Here is a 21,095-nt window from a genome sequence, read left to right as displayed (position 1 = left end):
AGGGTGATATGGCATCCTTAACATATTATGGGACCTTGTCATTAAGTGCTTTATATCTAAAGAGAAGGATTTTAAAATCTATCCTGGATTTTACAGAAGCCAGTGGAGAACATCAGAGTAACGCAGTCTCCCTTTCAGTAGTGACTGGAAAACTCACATACAATGCTGTACACAGATCAAATATGAATAAATATGTTCTGCAGAAAAAGAAACAAATGCTAGTGAGAAGAATCAACATGGATTTTTTTATAAACTTCTGTAAATTGGCAAAACCCAAAATCCTATATAAATTTATATCATGTTTACAATATGTATTCCTATATGCCTCTCAATATAATATAATATAATATAATATAATATAATATAATATAATATAATATAATATAATATAATATAATATAATATAATATAATATCCTTTTTTATATTACATCTGGAAAGGTTGTTGTGCTTACGCTTTAAAACTTCTGTATGAATGAGAACATGTTTATATTATTCTTTGTGTATTTTTCCTGTTTTAATGTATATATTTTATTAAACCACGTGTTTATAGTTATTTTCCAAGTCTTCCTGACCGCTCCCTTCATTTAACGGCGGAGGGAGTCAGGGTGTAGTGTTGTAGGTCTGTCGCTAGATGGCAAACTATAGCCATTCTAAGCTTTGTCGACCGGTTCCGTTTGTTAAAAACTAAACCACAGTTTGACGGACTTGGAGAAAAAAAATCCTCTTGTTTAACGTTTCTTTAAGTTAAAACAATTTTTGTTTTCAAATAATACAACCGTGCTCGGATATTACAAACGTAAATGGTCAGTATTATGGGAAACAACAGCCGCGTGGTTGCATAAACGCTGACGTCACTCAGATGCCTCCGCATTGTTTGTCTCCAGTGTTATTTCTCGAGTTTTGCCTTTGAGCTCCGCCTCCTGCTGATGCTGCAGCTCGGCTTAAAAAAGATTTTTTTTAACCTCCGTTTTGAGGGAAGATAGGGGGAGACAAAATGTGAAAATCTGTGGGCCGCGTAAATCAAGTGGAAGATAATTTAGAGGAAAGGAAGTGGAGAGGACTTTTAAGCGCAGTCACTGAGAGTTCATGTCTTTTTGTGTTGCCCCTGTGAAAAACAACAACAAAATCAAAACCTGTATTGTGATGTGAGTTGCAGTCTTTTCTGAGTCAACAACAAGCACAGATTTTAAATTTGGTATAGTTTACTATATGTGAATTAAAATGTTTGTTTGGTTTTTTATAAATAGCTACATGTTGCTACATAAGAGTATGAATTTGTCCTTAAGGAACGTGACGGCTTGGCCTGTCCTTAAATGATGGCTCCTGTTTCAAAGTGGCTTTCATTTTCCCAGACGTGGGTGCAACCTGGATCAAACGTGGCTTTTATTTACAGCTGAGACCGCTGCTAGGTCCGCATTAAAGTCTCCGTCGGTCTCGCTCTACCTGCTGGGCCGTATTAGGCCGAGCCTGAGTCCAGTTAAAGGTGGATGTAATTCTCCAGACCCCATGTTGCTTATGTCCAGATTTCTTGGCCGCATTAATTCATCAGTGCAGACAAAGGCTCTTTTAGCCGCCTGTGCTGCATTAGCCACTGTCTCATAAGTCTTTCAAGAATCCCGCTCCCAGGGTCAAACTTTTAAGCTCGGTGCCAATTACGGGCAGTTGTATGGGAAGCAGATTTATTTGTGTCATCGGTGCCTGCGGGAACCAGCATGTCTTATTTCACTCTAATCCCACTTTCCATCATATTTAAGGATGATAGGACATGATAGAAAGGTCTGCTGACGGTCTGGGCCATTTTTAGATGATTTTTAGACGCAGCGTGAGTCGGCTAACTCTGCCTGCTTCAGCTGGAATCTTCTCCTCTTTTCCATCCCACAGCAAGCGTGGAGGGAAAGGGTGGCAGTGAAGCCCTGCCTCTGCAGACGGCAGGGATATTAGTTACTTTTGCTCAAACATAGTCGGAGTGAAGCGGACCAGTGGATGTGGTTAAACATGATAATTAATTAAAAAAATTAATCACATTTAAATTTTTAATGCATTTGTAACACACGGGTGGAATGACACGCACTGTTCCACAAACCACTGTCAGGACGCACCAACCCACCAACTTAACGCAGCACTATTTTAAGTTTAAGTTATGCATTTTTCTCTTGACATTTTTCCATGTTAATAATTCCATCATTTGGATCAGTCACAAATTAGAACATGTGGGAAACAGTGACATACCTGCTATTATTTGTCTCTTTGTTCCAGTGGTACATTACAGCTCTTACAGTTACATTTAAGAATGTTGATTCACTTGATTAATCTTGATTAATTCTGGTTAATCACAATTTGTGATTATCCCAATAATAATAATTATTTGTGATTAATTGTGAATCCATAACAATATACAGTGAAACGCTTCATTGTCATTTTAAACAATGTTGATTCACTCGATTAATCATGATTAAACACAATTTGTGATTGTCACAGTTAATCATGATTAATTGTGATCAATCCACAGCAATATACAAGGAAACATTTATAGACAAATAATCTTGATTAATTTAAAAAATCTTATTACTATTGTAATTGTTTGACAACCCAATGTAGAATATAATTTTATTAATTTAATAATTTTCATAATACATAGTCTCTAATTTTTTTTTTTTAAGTGTAAATAGTTTGTTTTTTTTATCGTCACTTTATTTTCTAATAAAAAATACATTTTCTTTGAGCCACTTGAAAAAAATCTGGCGATCAGGGCCGTGAAACATCTGGGCTAAAATTAACAGCCTATTATTCCCAACTGCTGACTGGATGCTTTATTAGAGTGAAAAACCCAAAGCTCGTCATTATTATTAAACGACTCACATTTGGCTTATTTGGAACCAGATGTTGGCCAGAGGTTTTCTCTTTTGTCTGAGCACATACTGTAGTAAAAGTGTTGGTTGAAGAGTAACTGGTTTACCATCAATTACTGCAATTTCACTTCACACTGTTTTTCATTAGTGTGGTGAGGAATTTCTTAATTATCTGACATGAATGAAGGAATCAAAACTGTTTTTTTTATTACTTGATGTCAGGACCAGTGCTGGGCTGGAGGACAGGTTGGCACACAGCTGGAGTCAAACCCCCAAACATTCTGGTGGAAAGCTGACCCCTCCACCCACCTGAGGCCTGACTGCACCCCCACAATAATTTCACATGGATGTTTGAGTGAATTATTACAAATTTGATTTACTATAAAAAGTCCTGCAGTTATTTTTAGATTAAAGAAAGTCTTATGTCTCGGACATTTGAATCTTTGACTTTAAACTCAGAACAGATTTTTTGGGAAAAGAAAACAGACTGAGTTTTTTTTCTGTCTGTTAAAGGAGTATTTACAGTATTAAAGGGACACGGTATTAAAACATATAAAATATGAATTATTAGGTTTTTCTGGCATCAGTTCAACATAAATAGCAGACAGAGTGTTTTTTAGTACTAGTGGTCCGCCGTGTGTCCTGCAGGTCTTTAAAGCCATACATTATGAGAATAAGTCAAATATTATAAGGCAAACCAAAGCATTTCTTCTTTTAAAAACAAAGATATTTCATTACATGTACAACATTTCAGTCTCAACTCTTCTGCAGTGACGTTTCCATCAGTGAATTCCCTCTTTGTTGAATTCTGGTGGATTTTAAAACCTGTCTCAATGCTTTCCACAAGTTGTTTTTCACATTTTATTCAAATTAGTTTGAATGTTTTGAATTAAAAATGAATCTAAAAAAGTCTTACAATTTTTGTTCCAAGGGTTGAAAACCATACCACTTACCATGTACAGTTATCCTGACCAAATTGTGGTTCAGCGGCTGACTGTGGCCTTTTAACAATAATGTTATTATTAACACATTTTAATAATGTGTTTTATAAATAATAACTGAAAAAATGCTAAATTTAAATGTAATATTTTAATAATACTAATAATAACATATATTTTGTGACAGTACACAGGATTAATACCATTTCTCAGTTTTGTGATGGTCGAAAGCTTTGGGGTAAAAAAATTAAAACTTCCATTTCCCTTTGACTCACAGGTTGAACATTTGGAGAAAAAAATTCTGTCAGAGCCCAGAATCACATCTTTGTTTTTTTCAGGCTGCATTCAGACACAGATCATGTTTGGTTCAGCTGAAACAGCCCCAGTGCAGTTGCTCTTTTTAGTGTGAATCACTTGAACATATGTAAACGGTACCATCTGCACCTCAGCTGAGCACAGAGCCTCTTCAAAAAGGGAAATCTTGGTGCACCTCCAAGTGGTTCGCTTGATATGCTGGCGCCATATGGACGAAACAGCATCCAACTGAACCAAAGACACAAACAACTTCACAGAGTGAATAGGCACGTGACTAATAAATGGCAGGAAGTAGAGAGAAGCAGGTGTACGGCAAATAAAAAAAAAAACTTTGACTGTGAAGGAAAAGATTTACAGACACATGGGGCGCACATGAAACAGGATGGGGGGGGGGGGGGGGGTCAGCTAGTAAAAGGTGGGACTCTAACATGTGACCTTCCTGCTGTGAAGCAGAAGTGCTAACCACTAGACTACACCATGCCGCAAAAATTGATTTTCGATTATCAAGTAAAAGTGAATGTGTCTGTAGTTATCCAGTTTTATTAAGAAAATTATTTAAAATGTGGAAATAATAATGTGATAATATCATTTTACAAAATAATAGTTATAAAGTCACAGGGATTTAAACCAGCAACTTTACTTGTACATGTATTTGTGCTTTGTATCTATATGTATATGTATGTACAGTATGTATATGTGTTTTATCTTAATATGCCTAAAGACTATTTTCACATTGTCAATTTTTTCTCATCATTTTCTACAGTAAATATATATATATATAATAAACATTTATCCAGGGGATATTTCTTCTAGTATATTGTTTATCTTGTTTCACTGTTAAATATACAGTTTAAAGCAGTGGTTCTCAAAGTGGGGGGTGGGCCTTATAGGAAGGCATGGAACTGGTGCTTAACTGTAGCCTGCAGACAGACTGCAGTAAAGCAAATTAGGTTTGCAGTGAAGCACATTTTTTTATTTTACTTATTTATGCCAAATTTGGAAAAAAATGCAAAGTTTTGACATTTTATTTCCTCTGTATCATGAGAACTTCAAGGTGTAGTGTTTTAAACAAAGTTTAGTAGAGTTTTGGAGCATAAGCGAGTATGTCCAGGTGGGATGTAGGAGTTGACAATAGTTCTACCTACCAAAGGGGGGTGCTGTTTAAGAAGCAGGGGCCTGAGGAGTGACTCAGAGTTACAGGTTAGTGTAGTTATATGTGTACAACATGACAGTAAACTTCTGACTGTGGTGTAAACCATGGTGTAAGGCTCCCAGTGTTCACGCCGACATGGTCACAGGGACAACATGGCAGTGATTTATGGTCCATAAGCAGAGTAGAAGTTTGCTGGCACCTGTACAAATCACTCTCATCCTCAGCCCCTCTGTCAGTCAGAGAATCAAGTGTTTTTCGCCGGCTGTCTCAAACTGAAATTTATCCTTCAGCTGATGAAATAATGCACTTTAGTTTTCGGTAGCAGCACACCACCTGGAAACACGGCTACTGTTTGATAAGTAATCAATCACGTAACACCGTGTAAATCTGCCCAGAGCTGCTTTCCTTTCCTCACACTCACAGCTCAGATGACAACTCCCTCCACGGCTTGGTTCCTGTGCTGCACCCAGCCGATCCGAGGTGTGGGAAGGTGCAGCGACCTGCGGGTGGTCGAGACTCGCAGTAGAAACTCCTGTGAGTCTGCTTTAGTTGTTCACGGGGTAAACCTTGAAACACACATAGACACACGTGTCGTTCTCCACCGGGTCAGTCTGGGGTCTGCGGCCTTTCACACGTCGACCGCTAATGAGGTTTCAAAATCTGAGTGTGAGGTGAAGGCAGTCTGACCTCCACTCGAGGAGCTGAGTTGTGGGGAGATGGCGGCAACGCTGTTGGTCAAATCACTTCTGACATAAATCCTCTGAACAATGTGCAGTAGTCTGGCTCTGGGGAAAAGCTGCGCAGAGAGAAGTGGTGCGAGCTCGCTCCTCAGTTTGACCCCAGAAGTCGTCTGCAAAAGTATTTGCAGCTGTTCGTTTGTGAGTCCAATACGTACGGGCTGAAATGTGGCTTTTGTGGATTCTCAAAAAAAAAAAGTCTTTGTTCGCATTATTAAATAATTTTGTCTTTTTAAAGACTTTATAAAGTAAATGGGGAAAAACAGAGCAAACTTGTCAAGCGTCTGCATCAGTTACTGACTTTACTGTTTGCACAAGTCAACTTTGAATCTTTATATTTAACTTATTTATTACAGAAAATGTTTTACTTTTTCATAGAGACAATAACAATAAATAGAAAGACATTCTACAAAATGTAATATTATATTTTATTTAAGTAGAAGAGTGGTGTTTATCGTTGAACTGTGAAAAATGACTCATGCTATTTCTTTTTAATTTAACATTTAAACTGCAGTTTTTTTAATTATTTAATTTGTATTTAAAAAAATTAAAAATCTGGGACAAATTCCAGATTTTGTTCAATTTTGTTTTAATTTAACAAAAAATAATACACCTTTAAAAATACGTTTTAATATAAATAAATTCAATAATAAATAGTAGTAAATACAATAACACATAAGCATTCTGTGTCAAATTAAGGTTTTTAATATATTGATAAAAGTTGAATTAAATGTGATTGAATAATTGTAAAATTGAAGGTTAAAGTAACAAAACATTTTTTTAAATTGTTTTAAAGAAATTACAAGGTAGCAATTAATTTTTGTTTTCTCCACATTACATTATATGCGCAGAATTGAGTGAATTTGAATGTGAATTTCGTTCAACAGACGATTTAAACAAATTGACCAGGTTGCACCGATGGTTTTTATAACAGATCTTATTTTTATTGAGGAGTCAAGTTGGACTTTCCATTTTTAGAAAATAGACCAATGACAATATTACAAATAATGAAATTGTTACATCATTCACAGGGTTACAGTCAATATACATTTATACAGACAGACAGGACCTTCCCACATCAGTCACAGTGGTCTGAAGCAGTGTGGGGTTTTCAACAAAGCAGAGGGAACATGTGGAGTCTGCATGAGCCAACGGCTGGCGTGATGCTGGTGATGGTGGAGGTGGTGGTGATGGAGAACACTACAGAGACAAACAGGAGAGGTCTGGTGGTGTGTGTAACAGTTCGTCCTGCCGACAGAAAAACACAGCTTTGTGGAGTCACAGTTAACATCTACTGATGGCTAAAGAAGTGGAAACAAAAATCTGTCCTTTCACCACCCCAACAGTAGAGGGCGCTTCTGTGCTTCATGCTTCCAGCCATCACGCAGGAGCCATTTTCTGTCTGCCACCTCAGAAGGCTGACGACTTCTGCTCTGACCAAACTGGAGCTGGAGTGCGTTCAGAAAGCAGCCCAGCAGTGGGTGCAGCCTGGCACGGCTTCTGTTTATGCACACTATCGTGTAACTGTAACACTGAGACTTAACGGTTTTTCTCCGTCCTTCAAATATTGGCACAGAGTGAGGACAGGACTGGCTGGATCGTTTCACAGATGCAGGGGGAGGCAAGACAAAAAACAAAAAAAAAAAGAAGCAGGGAGCGTGAACATTGCAGGAGGCAAATGTAATGTAAAAACCAGAAGTGTACTGCATTACTACAGTATCCAAAGACAATAACTAAAATAGAGTTAAAGCAGAGAAACCAGTCTATATGTGTAGACGACGGGACCTTTGTGCCACGACCGTAGGAAAGGTTGCCATTAAAGCTCATCTGTAAAGTTGAACACACATTCTTTCTGCGTGACATGAACAGCATGAAGCACAATGTTTTAAAAGCTGTGAGCCTAAAGGGAATAAACATTCCAATCCTAATATCTGTACATGCAAATCTGGAATTGCACATTTACCACCACTGATGTCTGGATGAAATATTGTACCACTGGAAATTTCAGCAAGGAAATAATAAGTTCCTTAAAATTCATAAATGTTAACAAATCATTTTCAAGTCTTGACTAAGTCTTGACTCAGTCAGAGTCAAGACTTAGGTCTTTGAAGGATAAAACCAAATCAAGTCTCAAGTCTATGATGGGTTATGGCAAGTCACTGTATTCTACTCCAAGTCTCAAGTCTTAGTATTCAAGTCTCAAGTGTTTCAGGGGAAATACAAAGGCAAGTCTGACATCTTTGTATTTAGGTCCAAGTCAATTCTCAAATTTGTGAGAGGCAACACAAAGACGAGTCTCGTATCTTATTCCCCAAGTCCAAGTCACTCAAAGGAAAATGCAAAGTCAAGTCTCAAGTCTTGGTATTGAATTCTTTGAAGTCTTTGAGGGGTAATACCAAGGCAAGTCTCAAATCTTATTTCCCAAGTGTTTTTATTTTTCAAAACTTTAAGGAAAAATGCCAAGTCAGGTCTCAAGTCATCTGTCATAAGTCTAAGGCAGGTCTCAAGTCTGAACTGCAACTGAAATACAGTTTAATTTTTTTTTCTTACATCATAAATCTTTAGGAAGTGATATCACAACAGTAGCCTTTTCTAGAACAGCAAACACCCTACATCCACACAGACACCGCTTAGCAATGAAGCTAGCTGGTAGCCTAGGCTACATAACCAAAGTTCTTTCCTGACTTAACATGCTGAGTGTTTTGTCATGTTGCGCAAATTATATTCATGTATACAACATGAATTTTGCAAACAATAATTTCATGAAATCCCAAGCCCCAAGTCTTAGTCTTTAAAAGCAAGTCTGAAGTCAAGTCACTGCAGTCAACTTATGTGCGACTTGAGTCACCGAGTTTCAGGAAAACAAACAACAACAACAAAAAACAAAACAAAACAAAACTCACCGTAGTGACTTCCAGCTCTCTGGGAAGAACTGAGATTATGTACATCGACGTCCAAACCGGACATTTTCACAGCTTCAGTTCCAACCACGTCACCAGTCGGTGAACACTAAGGAAGCCAGGATGACCTGAAGCACCTGAATGTGACATGTCCCAACAATCCGTTCTAACTCCCCACATTTACCTGTTTGTACTGTGATGCCTAAATAATACAACACAAATATTAGTGTTTTTTTTACAAACACTCTGAACTGGAACAGGAGTTCTTCAACGACTCCTTCAGATCAAATTGAAAACAGTACAAATGGGGGATGAGATTTTTTCTCCCAGCTTCAGGAAAATAAAAACCCCTGACAGAAGAATCATCTCCAGCCTGGTGTTTATCAAAAACAGTACGTCTAACCGTCCTGCAGAGCGTCTTTCCTTGGAGCCAAGTTTTGATAATTGCGTGATTCATAACCTGTCAGTGTCCATCTGACAAGCAGCTGAATGGCTTTTAATAAAAAAAAAAAAAAAAGAAGCCTGGAGTAAAAGGAGTGAGAGTAACACTTTCCCTGTGTGGACTTGAGATGAATTTCTCCGGCAACACAAAGAGTTTGAAGATAGAATTTTTGCCGTGTTAGTAGAACACGTAAAAACCTTGGCCTCACCTAATGAAAAGCAGTGAGGAGTTAGTTGTTCAGATGTGGGAAAGGAAGACAGTCGTGAGCCCTGTTTTGAGAAAGAAAAATGCATGTTGGCATCAGTGGCATTTAGGTCACAGCATCCCTTTCCCCTGGCTCCTCCACTATGACTAACAGCTCATTATTCTCCTCCCTGGGTTTTACATGCTATAAAAGCTTCCAGGGAAATATTCCTTCTGATGTGTTACGCTGCATATGGAAATAACCGGAGAGGATTATGGAGCATGAAGAGAATGAAAATCCCTCCACTCCTGGCCTACAATCCTATGGACGGGCAGACACAATGAAAGGTGGGATGATGAAAAGTGGAGCAACAGAGAGGGTTTCTGAAGCAGGGTCTCTGTGCTCCAGCTGCCTGGAGTGACACCAGAAAAGATCTGGTCCAGAGCAGAGGATCTGGTTCATGTGAATGAGGCAACATCTGGAGGAATATTGTTTTTGTTTTGTTTTTTTCCACAGAAGAAGATGGGATGCAGCAGCGGCAGCAGCAGTTCTAATGCTGTGTGTCAGTTTGTGAGCTGCTGTTGATGCTTTTTGACTCACAAAGACAAAACCAAACAACTGCTGGGAGCAGACTGGGAGGAGATCAGTGGGAGCTGCAGACATGCAGTCGACAGCCCCGTGTGTGAGTGAGTAGGAGAGCGTGAGCGTGTGTGTGTGTGTGTGTGTGTGTGTGTGTGCATCTGATGGAGGCAAGAAACAGGGAATCAGCAGCCGGACAGAGTGGCTGTGATCAGGGTGGGGCCACCCCGCTGTGACGGCGCACATCTGACCCATGACTCACAGCTGGACGTCCATGTCTGGTTGTCAGGTCTCTGATCAGATCCCAGTTGGAGGTGGGCACTGTTGATATGACATCCTGGCTGTACACATAACCAGCCACATTATTTATCATCCCAGGGGAGTCACTGCGGCCCCTATGGGTTGCATCAATTTCTCCACATCAGTGACAAACACACAGACAATAACTGACAACCCTGTCCTCGACGGACAGCTCTATCCACAGGAAAACATACAGTAAACATAGCTACTGCCTGTAGAGTCAAATCTAAACCCGTTGCAGGGAAGATCAGTGTCATCCACATGGTCTTCATTCACCAACATGGCCCCCCAACCCTCCCAAAAAACAAAAGGATCAGATGAAAATAAAAACCATTCAAAACTACCCATACAAACCGGCACTAATATAACACTTATAAAACCGTGTGTTTAATTTTACAAAAGCCTGATTGGGAAATCTAGTGTGTGATTGATCCTGCATGGTAATGAAAACATAAAATACCTGAAACATGAAGAGCACAACTGGGAGAAGAAGAGGAAGAAAAAAAACAGTCGAAGTTTATGTGCGGACACATTATTCTCAGCAAAGTGTTTCAAAACCCGAGCTCGTACCAAACTGTTCTGGTAATTGCAGCAAATCAAAGCAGTGTGAAATTAACCACTCACTCAGCATGCCATCACAACACACTCCCCACACTTCCGGAGCGACCTTGCGGACGTGCACGTGGCTGTGCACGGCCAGCACTGGAGCAGAGGGAGGAGGACAGAACAGGTGGAACTGCACCTTTGTGGAGAAAGTTGTTGTTTTTTTTTCATCAGAAAATGGAGAGATACCACAAAATCCTCGCACAGCTCCTGCACGGAACAACGGAAATGTCTCTGAGTCACTGTGTCGTCGTTAGCACGGCTGTGATTAGATGGAGAGAGTTCTGTTTGGCAGACTGCGATTTTTTTTTTTACTCACTGTAAAACAAAGCAAATTAACTTTTTGTCCGTAGTGAGAGGAAGCATGGAGAGAGGGAATCTTCACATCACACGAAATAGAAAAGGAAAAAAAATCCTTGAAATAAGAGCAATAGTTTCTCTTTTTTCATGATTGAGTTCACTGCGTAAATGTCCTGAACGGAGCGGAGCGAGAGAGTCTGGACGCCGGCGGTTGCCAAAGCTCGTCTGTTACATGTTGTTCTTTTGGAATTTCTTCTGTCGTCTGGGAAAACAGTTGGAAGCGCACGTCCAGCTCCTCGGTTCTCCTCTGTGGCGCTTCCTTCCAAAAGGCCGAAGAGGACTCCATTTTCTCAGCTCCAAAAATCAACTTCAGATCATAATATCCACATTGTCTCATCGCTTTAGCAATTCTTTTGTTTTGTTTTTTTGTTGGTTTTTTTCATTTTTTTGTTGCCCTTTTTGAAGGGGAGCGTTCCTACTCAGTTCATCTAATGTACAACCTTATATCATCTATACATTTAGATAAGCTCCAAAACTTTTATCACTTTGTCTTTTTTTTGTCCTTTTAAAAAAAAAAACTCTTTACAAATTCATCAGAACAAACAAACTGAAAACGGTAAATGTTCAACATCAAATGAGGATCGGTGGAAGATAGAAGATAGAAATGTGTCGCTGGTTGATCTAAATTTACGTTAAGGTTTTAGAGGTGGGCTGTTGGCTGTTGTCCCTCGGAAGCTTCATCACATGAACGTTCTCTCCATTACTTACTTCAAGGAAGGAGAGACGAGGGTGACGAGGGGAGGAGGAGAGAGGGATGTGGAGAGACGAATGATCGTCTGGTGGGAAGCCCAGACACTGTCACATGGAAAATTTAAAAAAAAAAAAAAGCCTTTTCCTCCTCCCTCTGCTCTTCCACGAAGAGTCAAACCTCCACTGACTGGATCTGGTTCATCTGTGCCCGCATCATCTGCACGCTGTTGAGGATCTTCTTCTGGTGACCCGCTAATGTCACCCCCACCCTCAGGATGTCGCTGTGAGAGACAGAAGAAGCTGTTGTCAGGAGGATGTTTTCACACGTCTCCATTTAAAGCAAATCTCTGAACTGAAGACCTTTACAAATTGGCAAATTAAAGGCAAAAACATATGGAAAACTACAGAAAACCCTCCTTTATTCTATGCTGATGTCAAGGTCAGAAAAACATCCAGCCTAAAAAACAATGTCATAAACACATTACTCTTCCCACAGATCATTAAATATGACAAATCACAACGACAGGGTTTTTTTTTTTTTAATCAAAGCAGTGGCTTTGGTGCGACTAACGGTCGTGTTCATTATCAATGAACGCATAAATTGTTTTTGCTAAATGAATGAATGATCTCATTTTCGAAAGAAAAATCTCATAATAATGACATCACATATCAAAGATAAATACTTCATTATGGGTTATTTGGCTGCTTATCATTTAACTTAATAAATGTTTCATTTTGATTTAGTTCCACTTTTTAATTATAATTCACTGTTAAACATAACAAATAAAGACCTAACCAGCAATACTTTTATTTGTGTCTTCAACACACATTGAGGCTGAATGACTCACTGACTGATCTTAACCAATCGAACGTCCAACCTTATTGTTAAAGACGACCTTCCTGTCGGCTGATTCATCATCTGACGACGTCTTAAGCTCCAGAATGAACCTGATAAGATTCACCGTGACTCACTTATACCTGGGTTCATCTGAGGAGCAGAAGTCATTCAGCCACAGATCTATTTAATGGCTGTGTTTTCGATCGGCCGTGGTGTGGAGTTCAACTCAGTCGCCTGAACGACTTCCTCTTTCAGGAAGTGAAATGAACCTGTCACTTGGTTTTTTTAGATTTCAACCAGGTGGAGGGCACCACAGAGGGTGAAGTGGGTAGCACACTTGCCTTTCAGAGAGAAGGTCATGGATTTAAACTCCAGCGTTTCTTTAGGAGGTTTTTTTAAAGCATGCAGTAATAGGTTAGCTGTTCATCCTAAATTGACCATCAGTGTGAATGGGGAGATGGTGAAGTGTCCAGGTTGTACTTCGGCCTCAGCCAATGACTAACGACAAATGAATAAATGAACAGTGTGAACCAGACGGACTCTCAGTCTTTAGACCAGGACAAACTAGACTAACGCAAAGAAATATCGTCTATCTAAGCCTCTCTGGGTGTATATGTTTCGCTCGTTTGACTGTCCTTCATTCACAGGAAATGAGTTCTGTCTGTGTCTCTCTGGGTAGTACAGCCAACACCATTGCATGGCGTCACACTTTAATAATTTTTCTAAACACACGACACAGAGAATAAAGGATGCTGTTGTAGCTTTGAGCTATTGCCCCCACTGTTAGAGCCTTGCAACAGAAATATTATGATCAGCTAATAAGATCCAGACCGTCGTGTTTTAACGCCGAGCCCCGGGGTCTTGTGCTTTGTTCGACTTTATGAAAACAAGACTCAGAAAACCCACAACAGTCACATCACCCAAAACTTACTCCATAGTCATCTGAGACACCACGTCAAAGGTATTGAAGTTTGCACTGGAGAAGTTGTCTTTGTACTGGCCCATCTTTATCGCGTCCAGCCACTCGTCCACAGTGCTGAAGCTGGAGAAGTCGGGGATGCTCCGGTCCAGGAGAGGGAGGTGAACGCTGAGCCAGGCAGAGACAGGAGTGATTAGGAATGATGAAAAGACAAATAGACGAGTTGAAAATCAAACAAGTAGATTTTCTAAAAAATCTCAGAGAGTCTCCATAAACCCATATTCTTTTCTTTTTCTTGTGTAAAGCTTCAGGGAGCTAATAAATCCTCTGAGCATCTGTAGAAAATCTGGCTCCTGAGCAATACCACCACTGCCGCCGCCGCTGCCACAACTGAGAGTACAGCTGGGACTGATGAAAATCAGCAAAACCTGTCTCTCAAAGGAAACTAACACTCAGAGCAGAAACACTTCAAAATGTTTTGTTTTGAGAATTACACAACCGTTTCGATCCTGTATTTGCCCGCAGCCTTTGTGGGAAGGATTGGATCTATCTAACCGAATGGCTTTCATTTACATAGCTGCTCGGCGCCAAGCAGAAACAAGAGACAGTGTGTTTGTCGTCAAAGCCAAAGCGTGTTATGGATGGCACCGAGGCAGGGGCATGGATTAAACTCCTCTAAATCTCAGCCTCATGAATATAAAATCATGCCACGACCCGTGTGCTGTTCAGTGTGACACCTCCACAAACAAGAAAATAATAATCGTGCTGCAATAAAAATTATGCTTTAAGTAGGAGAACTCAAACTCATTAACATTCGTGCTAACTGTAGGGTAATTCTTGAATCAACTGCTCTTCTGCCGCTCACCCTGACGATAACGGAGTCATGGCCTTCAGCATGTTGGGATTACGGATCATCTTGTCCAGGTTGTTGACAATCTGGCTGAACTTGGGACGATTGTTCCGCTCTTTCTGCCAACAGTCCAGCATGAGCTGGTGCAGGGCACTGGGGCAGTCCATGGGAGGGGGCAGTCGGTAATCCTGCTCGATGGCATTGATAACCTGCAGGGGGAGACAGAGAATACTTAAGGTTTGGTGTGACACTGTACAAAAGGAGAAGAAGAATAGTGGAGAAAGATAAATTGTATAACAATGTAGAATCAGAAGTTAGTCAAAGTTTTCAGACAGGTGTAGCCATTACAAAAGGTGACAATTGCCTTAAACTAAGGTCTACGTTTCTTTACCTCATAAATAAAAAGTTGTCTTAATACACAGCAGTTTACTATATTTGTTCTTTGAATAAATAATATTCAATTGCAGAAACATTCATTAATAAGTTATGCAGTCACATTCCTACAGTCTTCCAGTTACGGCCTGCCTTTCAAGGGGCAATGTATTTCTGATGTGGCCCCTGGTGAAAATGCTCTGCTCTAGAATTCTCTGATGAAGAATATGTATACATTTGTCGTAGCATCGTCATTTTGATTTACAAGGAAAAAAAAGCATTTTTGACTCACACATTTTCATGTTTAAGTTCAAAGAGCTTGTTTCTTCCTATCGATGAAACTAAACCTCAGCAGGCACACAGGCAGGACCTCAGAGGTTAGAGGAGGATTCTATTCTGTAATATCTCAACAATTTCTTTATAAAATATTCACTTTTCTGTCTTTAAATGAAACCATATGAAACGCTGAGGGGGAAAATGATTTCTTTTTGGTGGAACTGCTCTCAACTCAAATAAACATCACAAACTTCACAAGGGGCCAAAGGACAATGTAAGAATTCATGAAAACACTGAGAAAACACTGATTTGATTTTTGAAGTTTTAGTTTTTTCACTGTAGTACAAAAGTACACAGTTGTTAAATGAGCATCTGTGTTCTCTTCTGTGTGGAAGAGAAACACGACTGCTGCAGTCACCCTTGTGTTCAACCATCGTAGTCGTAGACTGTTCATTAGAGCTGCAACAATTAATCATTTAGTAATCAGCTACTAAATTATTTACCGACTACTGTGACAATAAATCAGAGCTCTCTGAGTGTTAGTCAGACTTCATGTGGTTATTTTCTGCCTTCCCTACCCTGTGAACTGACTTACAGACGAAAACAGACGTTTGAGGATACTGGTACTTCACGGTTTAGACAAAGAGAATAAAACATGACATGTCTGTTTCAACCTTATAAGGGCAAAAACCGTACGACCTTACAGTTATTACAAACAGCTGTCGTAAAGTATTTGAGGTGATTCCTACAAATGCACTAAAGTATCTTAACATTGTTTTTCCACATAAATGGCAAAGTAACTGAGAAACCTGATTCTGACACCCTGTCTCTTTGGGAGTTCATAAAAAACTAGGGCTGTCAGACTGTAATGTTTTTTAATCTGATTAATCACAGCTGTGGATTAGTCATGATTAGTCATGATTAATCTGTATATTGCTGCAACAGAAAGACAAATAACAGCAGGTTGGATGTATATGTTTTGCACCTGTTTTTATTTGAAACTAATCCACATGACGGAATTATAAAATGGAAAAACTTCAAGAAAAATAAGCTAAAGAATAACGCTAAGTTTAGCTTCATAGAGTTGACGGATTTTAGTCAGACGCCAAGCTTTGCGTCAGGCCTGAAGAAGAAGTGTGTGTAAATGACCACAGTGTACTACAGCAGGGATTCCTAGAGTGTGGCGTGCCAAGTCGTGGGTGTGTGCGAACTGCCACTAGGGGGTGCGAGGGATAAAAAAAGTGACGTCATTTGGGGAGTTTTTTTAAATGGGATTTTCCCATACAATAAAGATAAATACACTTTTTGGTTCCGGTCACTTCAACATGCTTCCTTGATGCAATTTTTTAAGTTGTTGGGAATTGGGGGTGCGTCAAACGGGTTATGAAATAGAAGTGGGGCGCAACCAAAAAAGTGGACAGACTGGTTATTGGTTAATACATTCTGCAATAAAATGCATTCAAATACTTATTCTGATTTATTTCACAAACTAGTGATCAGAAGTTAATATGTTAATTTCGTCTGCCTGTTAGAAAACAAATTCAAAACTGCACTCACATTTCAGTACACTGAGCGGTGTGTGTGTTAAAACTAAACAATTACACTTTATCTGGGAATTTGTTTTGTTCTTTGTACATTGTCAGTAATTACAGTCTGACTGCACAGTGATCTTATGCATCAATAGGTGCATTGAGTCCGGAGTCGGGTCTGGCGTAGAACATAATCCTCACGTTGACATGTCTACTCACCAATGATGACCTGATTCAAACCCTTAAAAAGTAGTTAATGATCTCTATCTTTCTGCAGGAGCCGCCCTAAAAATATGTTTGCCTCCGTCTGGGGGACATCACTGGTTGTTGGGGGGCACAGTTAACAGATTGGAACAACCTGGAGGACACTTGTGATGAGGACGTACAATCCCTTGCTCATTATCAGGGCCATTAAAGGAAGTCTATTCAGGCTCAGATTAATCTCATTCATGAGACTGCCGAAGGAGCACCCCAATGGAGCAGAAACACTATCTGAAGCTGCTAATAAGATAAGCGTTCAGGTCCTCACTCCCTCTTAGCACATTAGTGTTCTCACTTTCAATTTCAAACTATTTTCATTATCTTCTCCCCATAATTTGCTCTCGCCTCCGCTACCCGGAGGGAGATAGGAAATGGAGGCTCCAGTCAAGAGCAGAAATTGTCCACTGAGCACTGCTGTGCATTTAAAATGATCTGATTATGTCTCTGTGGTGACAATAGAGACATTTCTATATAAAACCCACGTGTGAAACCCACTGTTTGGTTATGGGAAAGCAGATGACGATGACCGGAAATGTTTCTCTGAGGACTGTCGGGCTCAGAGCAAAACTCAAAGTAAAGTTGTTGTTAAATTGTAAATAACATTCAGAGATTTTGACGGTAAAACGTGTGTTTAGAATACTCACATCCTGATTGGTCATGTCCCAGTAAGGCCTCTCTCCGTAGGACATGACTTCCCACATGACGATCCCGTAGCTCCACACATCACTGGCAGAGGTGAACTTCCTGTACTGGATGGCTTCAGGGGCGGTCCATCGAATCGGGATCTTTCCACCCTGACAACACAAAGGTCATGAGAAAATGGATGTTAAACTGTCACGGCGTCTTACACTAAAAAAAAGTCAGCATTTGAGGCATCCATGCTGGTTTAAACACAGATTACAGGGTAGAAATGTCAAAAACTCAGCACTGAACTCAACTGTCTGGCAGCAAAAGAGCAAAGACATGAATCAGAGCGGAGCAGACGTGTTTTCAAACTACATCCCTGACCTTGTCTCAGTGATTTTCTCCCTGCTTTATCTTGTGAGGAGAGAAATGAGACGTGATCGTTGTCCTACCAAAGCACTGGTGTAGGTCGGGTCCGAGGTATCGTCCTCCAGGAAGCGCGAGAGACCAAAGTCGGACACCTTGCACACGAGGTTGCTGTTGACCAGGATGTTTCTTGCTGCAAGGTCACGGTGCACGTAGTTCATATCTGCCAAGTACTTCATGCCTGAGGCGATGCCACGGAGCATACCAACCAGCTGGATCACAGTGAACTGACCGTCGTTTTGCTGCAGGAGGTCCAGAGAAAGGGGTTTAATAAATGATAAATGTTGATGATGAATTTATGATGCTGACAATAGTTCACAGAGGTCACCTCACTGTAGTTGTGTCGAATTATATCATGTCATATTACGTGATTAAGCAACATGTAATGGTGATGTTTTTACTCAGTTCATTCACCTTTTCTGTTTTCTGTACAAGTTTGTCAGAGAATTCATGGGAGCAATTAGTTCTAAATGTGTACAGTAACAAAAGTAGTAGTACACAAAAATAACTGCAAAGACTAATATCAGTCCGTCTGGTTCATGAATTATAACAAATCAATCATTCCAGTCATTTCTGAAATAACATTCAAATTTCATCATATCACCAATAGTGTTCATCATATACATGATTAACATTTAACCTTTATATATGAAGTTGTTTTCTTTAAAAGCCTTGTTAGGTTACAAAAAAACAGCAAAGTTTGGGTTGGTCTTAACCTTCTACAACCAAACAGGGCGGAGCTAACATGGGCCTGGCTGTCTGTCTACAGCTGTTCCCCTCTCTGGTTTGGTGAGGGGCTTTACCCCGCGTACAGGGAGCGTCTGGAGCGGTGTTGCAGCTGTGCGTCCAACTGTGCACACCTGCACTCTCCCCACCACCCACCACGAGGCCTGGAGAACAGAAGATTCCAGAGAGCTGATCACGGCAGCTCAGGGCCGGGTGTGGACAGACGGGAAAGCAAAGAGAGGGAATATAAAAAGCAGGCGCGCGGGGCCTTGAGCACAGTCGTATCAAGAGTCTGCATGACCGCTCCATTGGCCTATTTCCCTTTCAAACATTTTGCTGCTCATTATCCAAGTGAATGCTTCCCTCCTCGCACCAAGCTGCTCCTCTCTGTGTACCACAGCAATTAACCAGGATGCATTATTCATGAAATCCTTCTCACAAATACACATTGTCACCTAATCAGAGTGCCGTGTTTGCATATACTTTAATTAGAGGGATTCTTCCAAAGTCTTTATGCTCGACTAAGCTGGAAAAAATTACAATTTGGTATTAAACCATGTATAATTTATTTGTTTGAATAATTCATGCAAGGAATGTTTCATATTCTCTGATTCTCTTCCACTAACTCAGCCTGGCTTAGATCAATGCATCCTCCTTTCCTGGCTCTCTTCATACTGCAGTTTTCTTTGCAGCGGCGGCAAGAGTAAAGGGAATACTGCAGTTCTCTCAGCAGCTCATAGAAGCTTTCATTCTAAACAATGACCCTCCAATCACCTCTGAGACGACACAGAGCATTGTTCAGAGGCTTCGACACCGTCAGCATCTGTTGTCATAAACTATCAGGCTGAGGTGCTGCAGAGCCGCCCTGTTGGTGTGAATAGAAACTGCTGTCAAATGTGTTTAGCAGATATCTACATATACACAAACACCCTTCACTAGGTGATCAGATTCAGAAAAGAGCTGATGCTCTGAGTCTCACAGGTCGGCCGCTGAATGCCAATACACGCTCCCCAGATTCCTTTCATAGCTGTGCACGGGCAGGAGCGTGCACGTGTCTTTCTATAGGTCGGGTTTGATGTGGTCTTTCAGGAGGATGTTGAAACTGACTGTCAGACAGGGCTTTATACGGTGGGAGAGTGTGAATGAAGGGGGAGGGAAAGTGTGTCTTCAGTTTAAAAGTGCTGCTTATGTTTTTCCGGCACTGCAGATTCATGTAAAGAAATGTTTTTGTCAATTTAATAGTAAATACATATAATGTAAATATACTGTAATATAGTTTTTGGCACAGCCTAACTTATCTAATCACACAGTTTCAGGCATATACAGAACTGTGCAAAAGTTAAAGGCAGGGATGCAGAACCTCATACTCATTAACAGTCAACATTTTCCTAGCCTGTTTGGGATTATTTTGTGAGTTGAATGGTAAATCGGGTTTTGATGCTAAAGATAAAAATAACAATTCTCAAGCCCTCCCTCGTCCAGGAAAGAAGCCCTCTGTCCTGGCTGAGCAGGTCCAGTAACATGGTGGACCTGCTGACAGGGGCACGATAGTCTGTAGCCACCTGAAAACCCGGGGGTCCACGAACCAGATGTTTTCTTTAAAAAGTCAGTCTTCCAGCTTTTGTTTCTCTACATTAGCCCTCAGGGTAAACTAATTATTAAGGGCAACAAGTACAAATATTGAATGTTCTTTTTAAATACTTAAAAGGTTTGAAGTATTTTATCAAAGTTATTAAGTGCCTATTATCCAAAAAGAACAACTACAGTGAAAGCACACACACGCACACACAAATATATATTCCCTAAAGAAATGTCTACCACTTCCACCAGCAGCTGGTAGGTGGAGTATATCATCTCAAAACAAGCTTCAGGTAAAACTTGAAGTCTGACAACTTGTTTCAAGTCTTTAAGCTCTAAAACTGAACTGTGTTTATTTATCCAGGTCGTAAACATGGAAACTTTTCAGATGTAGACGTCTCTACGTCGACAAACTTCTCTGGTGTTGAACTAACTGATGATATCCAGCTCTGTTATTCCAGACTGCCTTAAATTGAAAAACACACCAGGAGTCTGAGTCTTAAACATGATGCTGCACAGACACGCAGGTGAGAGCTGCTGATTTGGTGAGTAATAACATTTACTTACAGCTTACCACAACGGAATGTCCTGTATAAACCATGTCTAGTTATTGCTCATATATGCACAGATGTAAAACGCCGAGT

The 21,095-nt window shown here is 40.2% G+C and overlaps 1 protein-coding gene across 4 annotated transcripts in view; it reads right to left on the bottom strand.

Annotated features, from left to right (window-relative positions):
- Positions 1 to 6,913: 6,913 nt before the first annotated feature.
- The window catches only part of ephb2b (eph receptor B2b), a 122,155-nt gene continuing 107,973 nt past the window's right edge, over positions 6,914 to 21,095 (bottom strand). For all 4 annotated transcript variants that reach the window (XM_008320750.3, XM_008320751.3, XM_025059984.1 and 1 more), the window contains exons 12-16: positions 18,174 to 18,389; positions 17,742 to 17,891; positions 14,675 to 14,868; positions 13,822 to 13,977; positions 6,914 to 12,333 (exon numbers count right to left, since the gene is read on the bottom strand). In XM_008320750.3, coding sequence (XP_008318972.1) covers positions 12,225 to 12,333; positions 13,822 to 13,977; positions 14,675 to 14,868; positions 17,742 to 17,891; positions 18,174 to 18,389 — 825 coding nt within the window. In that variant the 3' untranslated portion in view covers positions 6,914 to 12,224. The remainder of the gene's footprint in view (positions 12,334 to 13,821; positions 13,978 to 14,674; positions 14,869 to 17,741; positions 17,892 to 18,173; positions 18,390 to 21,095) is intronic.

The sequence above is a fragment of the Cynoglossus semilaevis genome, chromosome 11, assembly GCF_000523025.1.
Source record: "Cynoglossus semilaevis isolate Cse_v1.0 chromosome 11, Cse_v1.0, whole genome shotgun sequence".
NCBI lineage: Eukaryota > Metazoa > Chordata > Actinopteri > Pleuronectiformes > Cynoglossidae > Cynoglossus > Cynoglossus semilaevis.
Note: the sequence above shows the minus strand (reverse complement) of the source record. Positions and strands in the feature narration are given on the sequence as shown.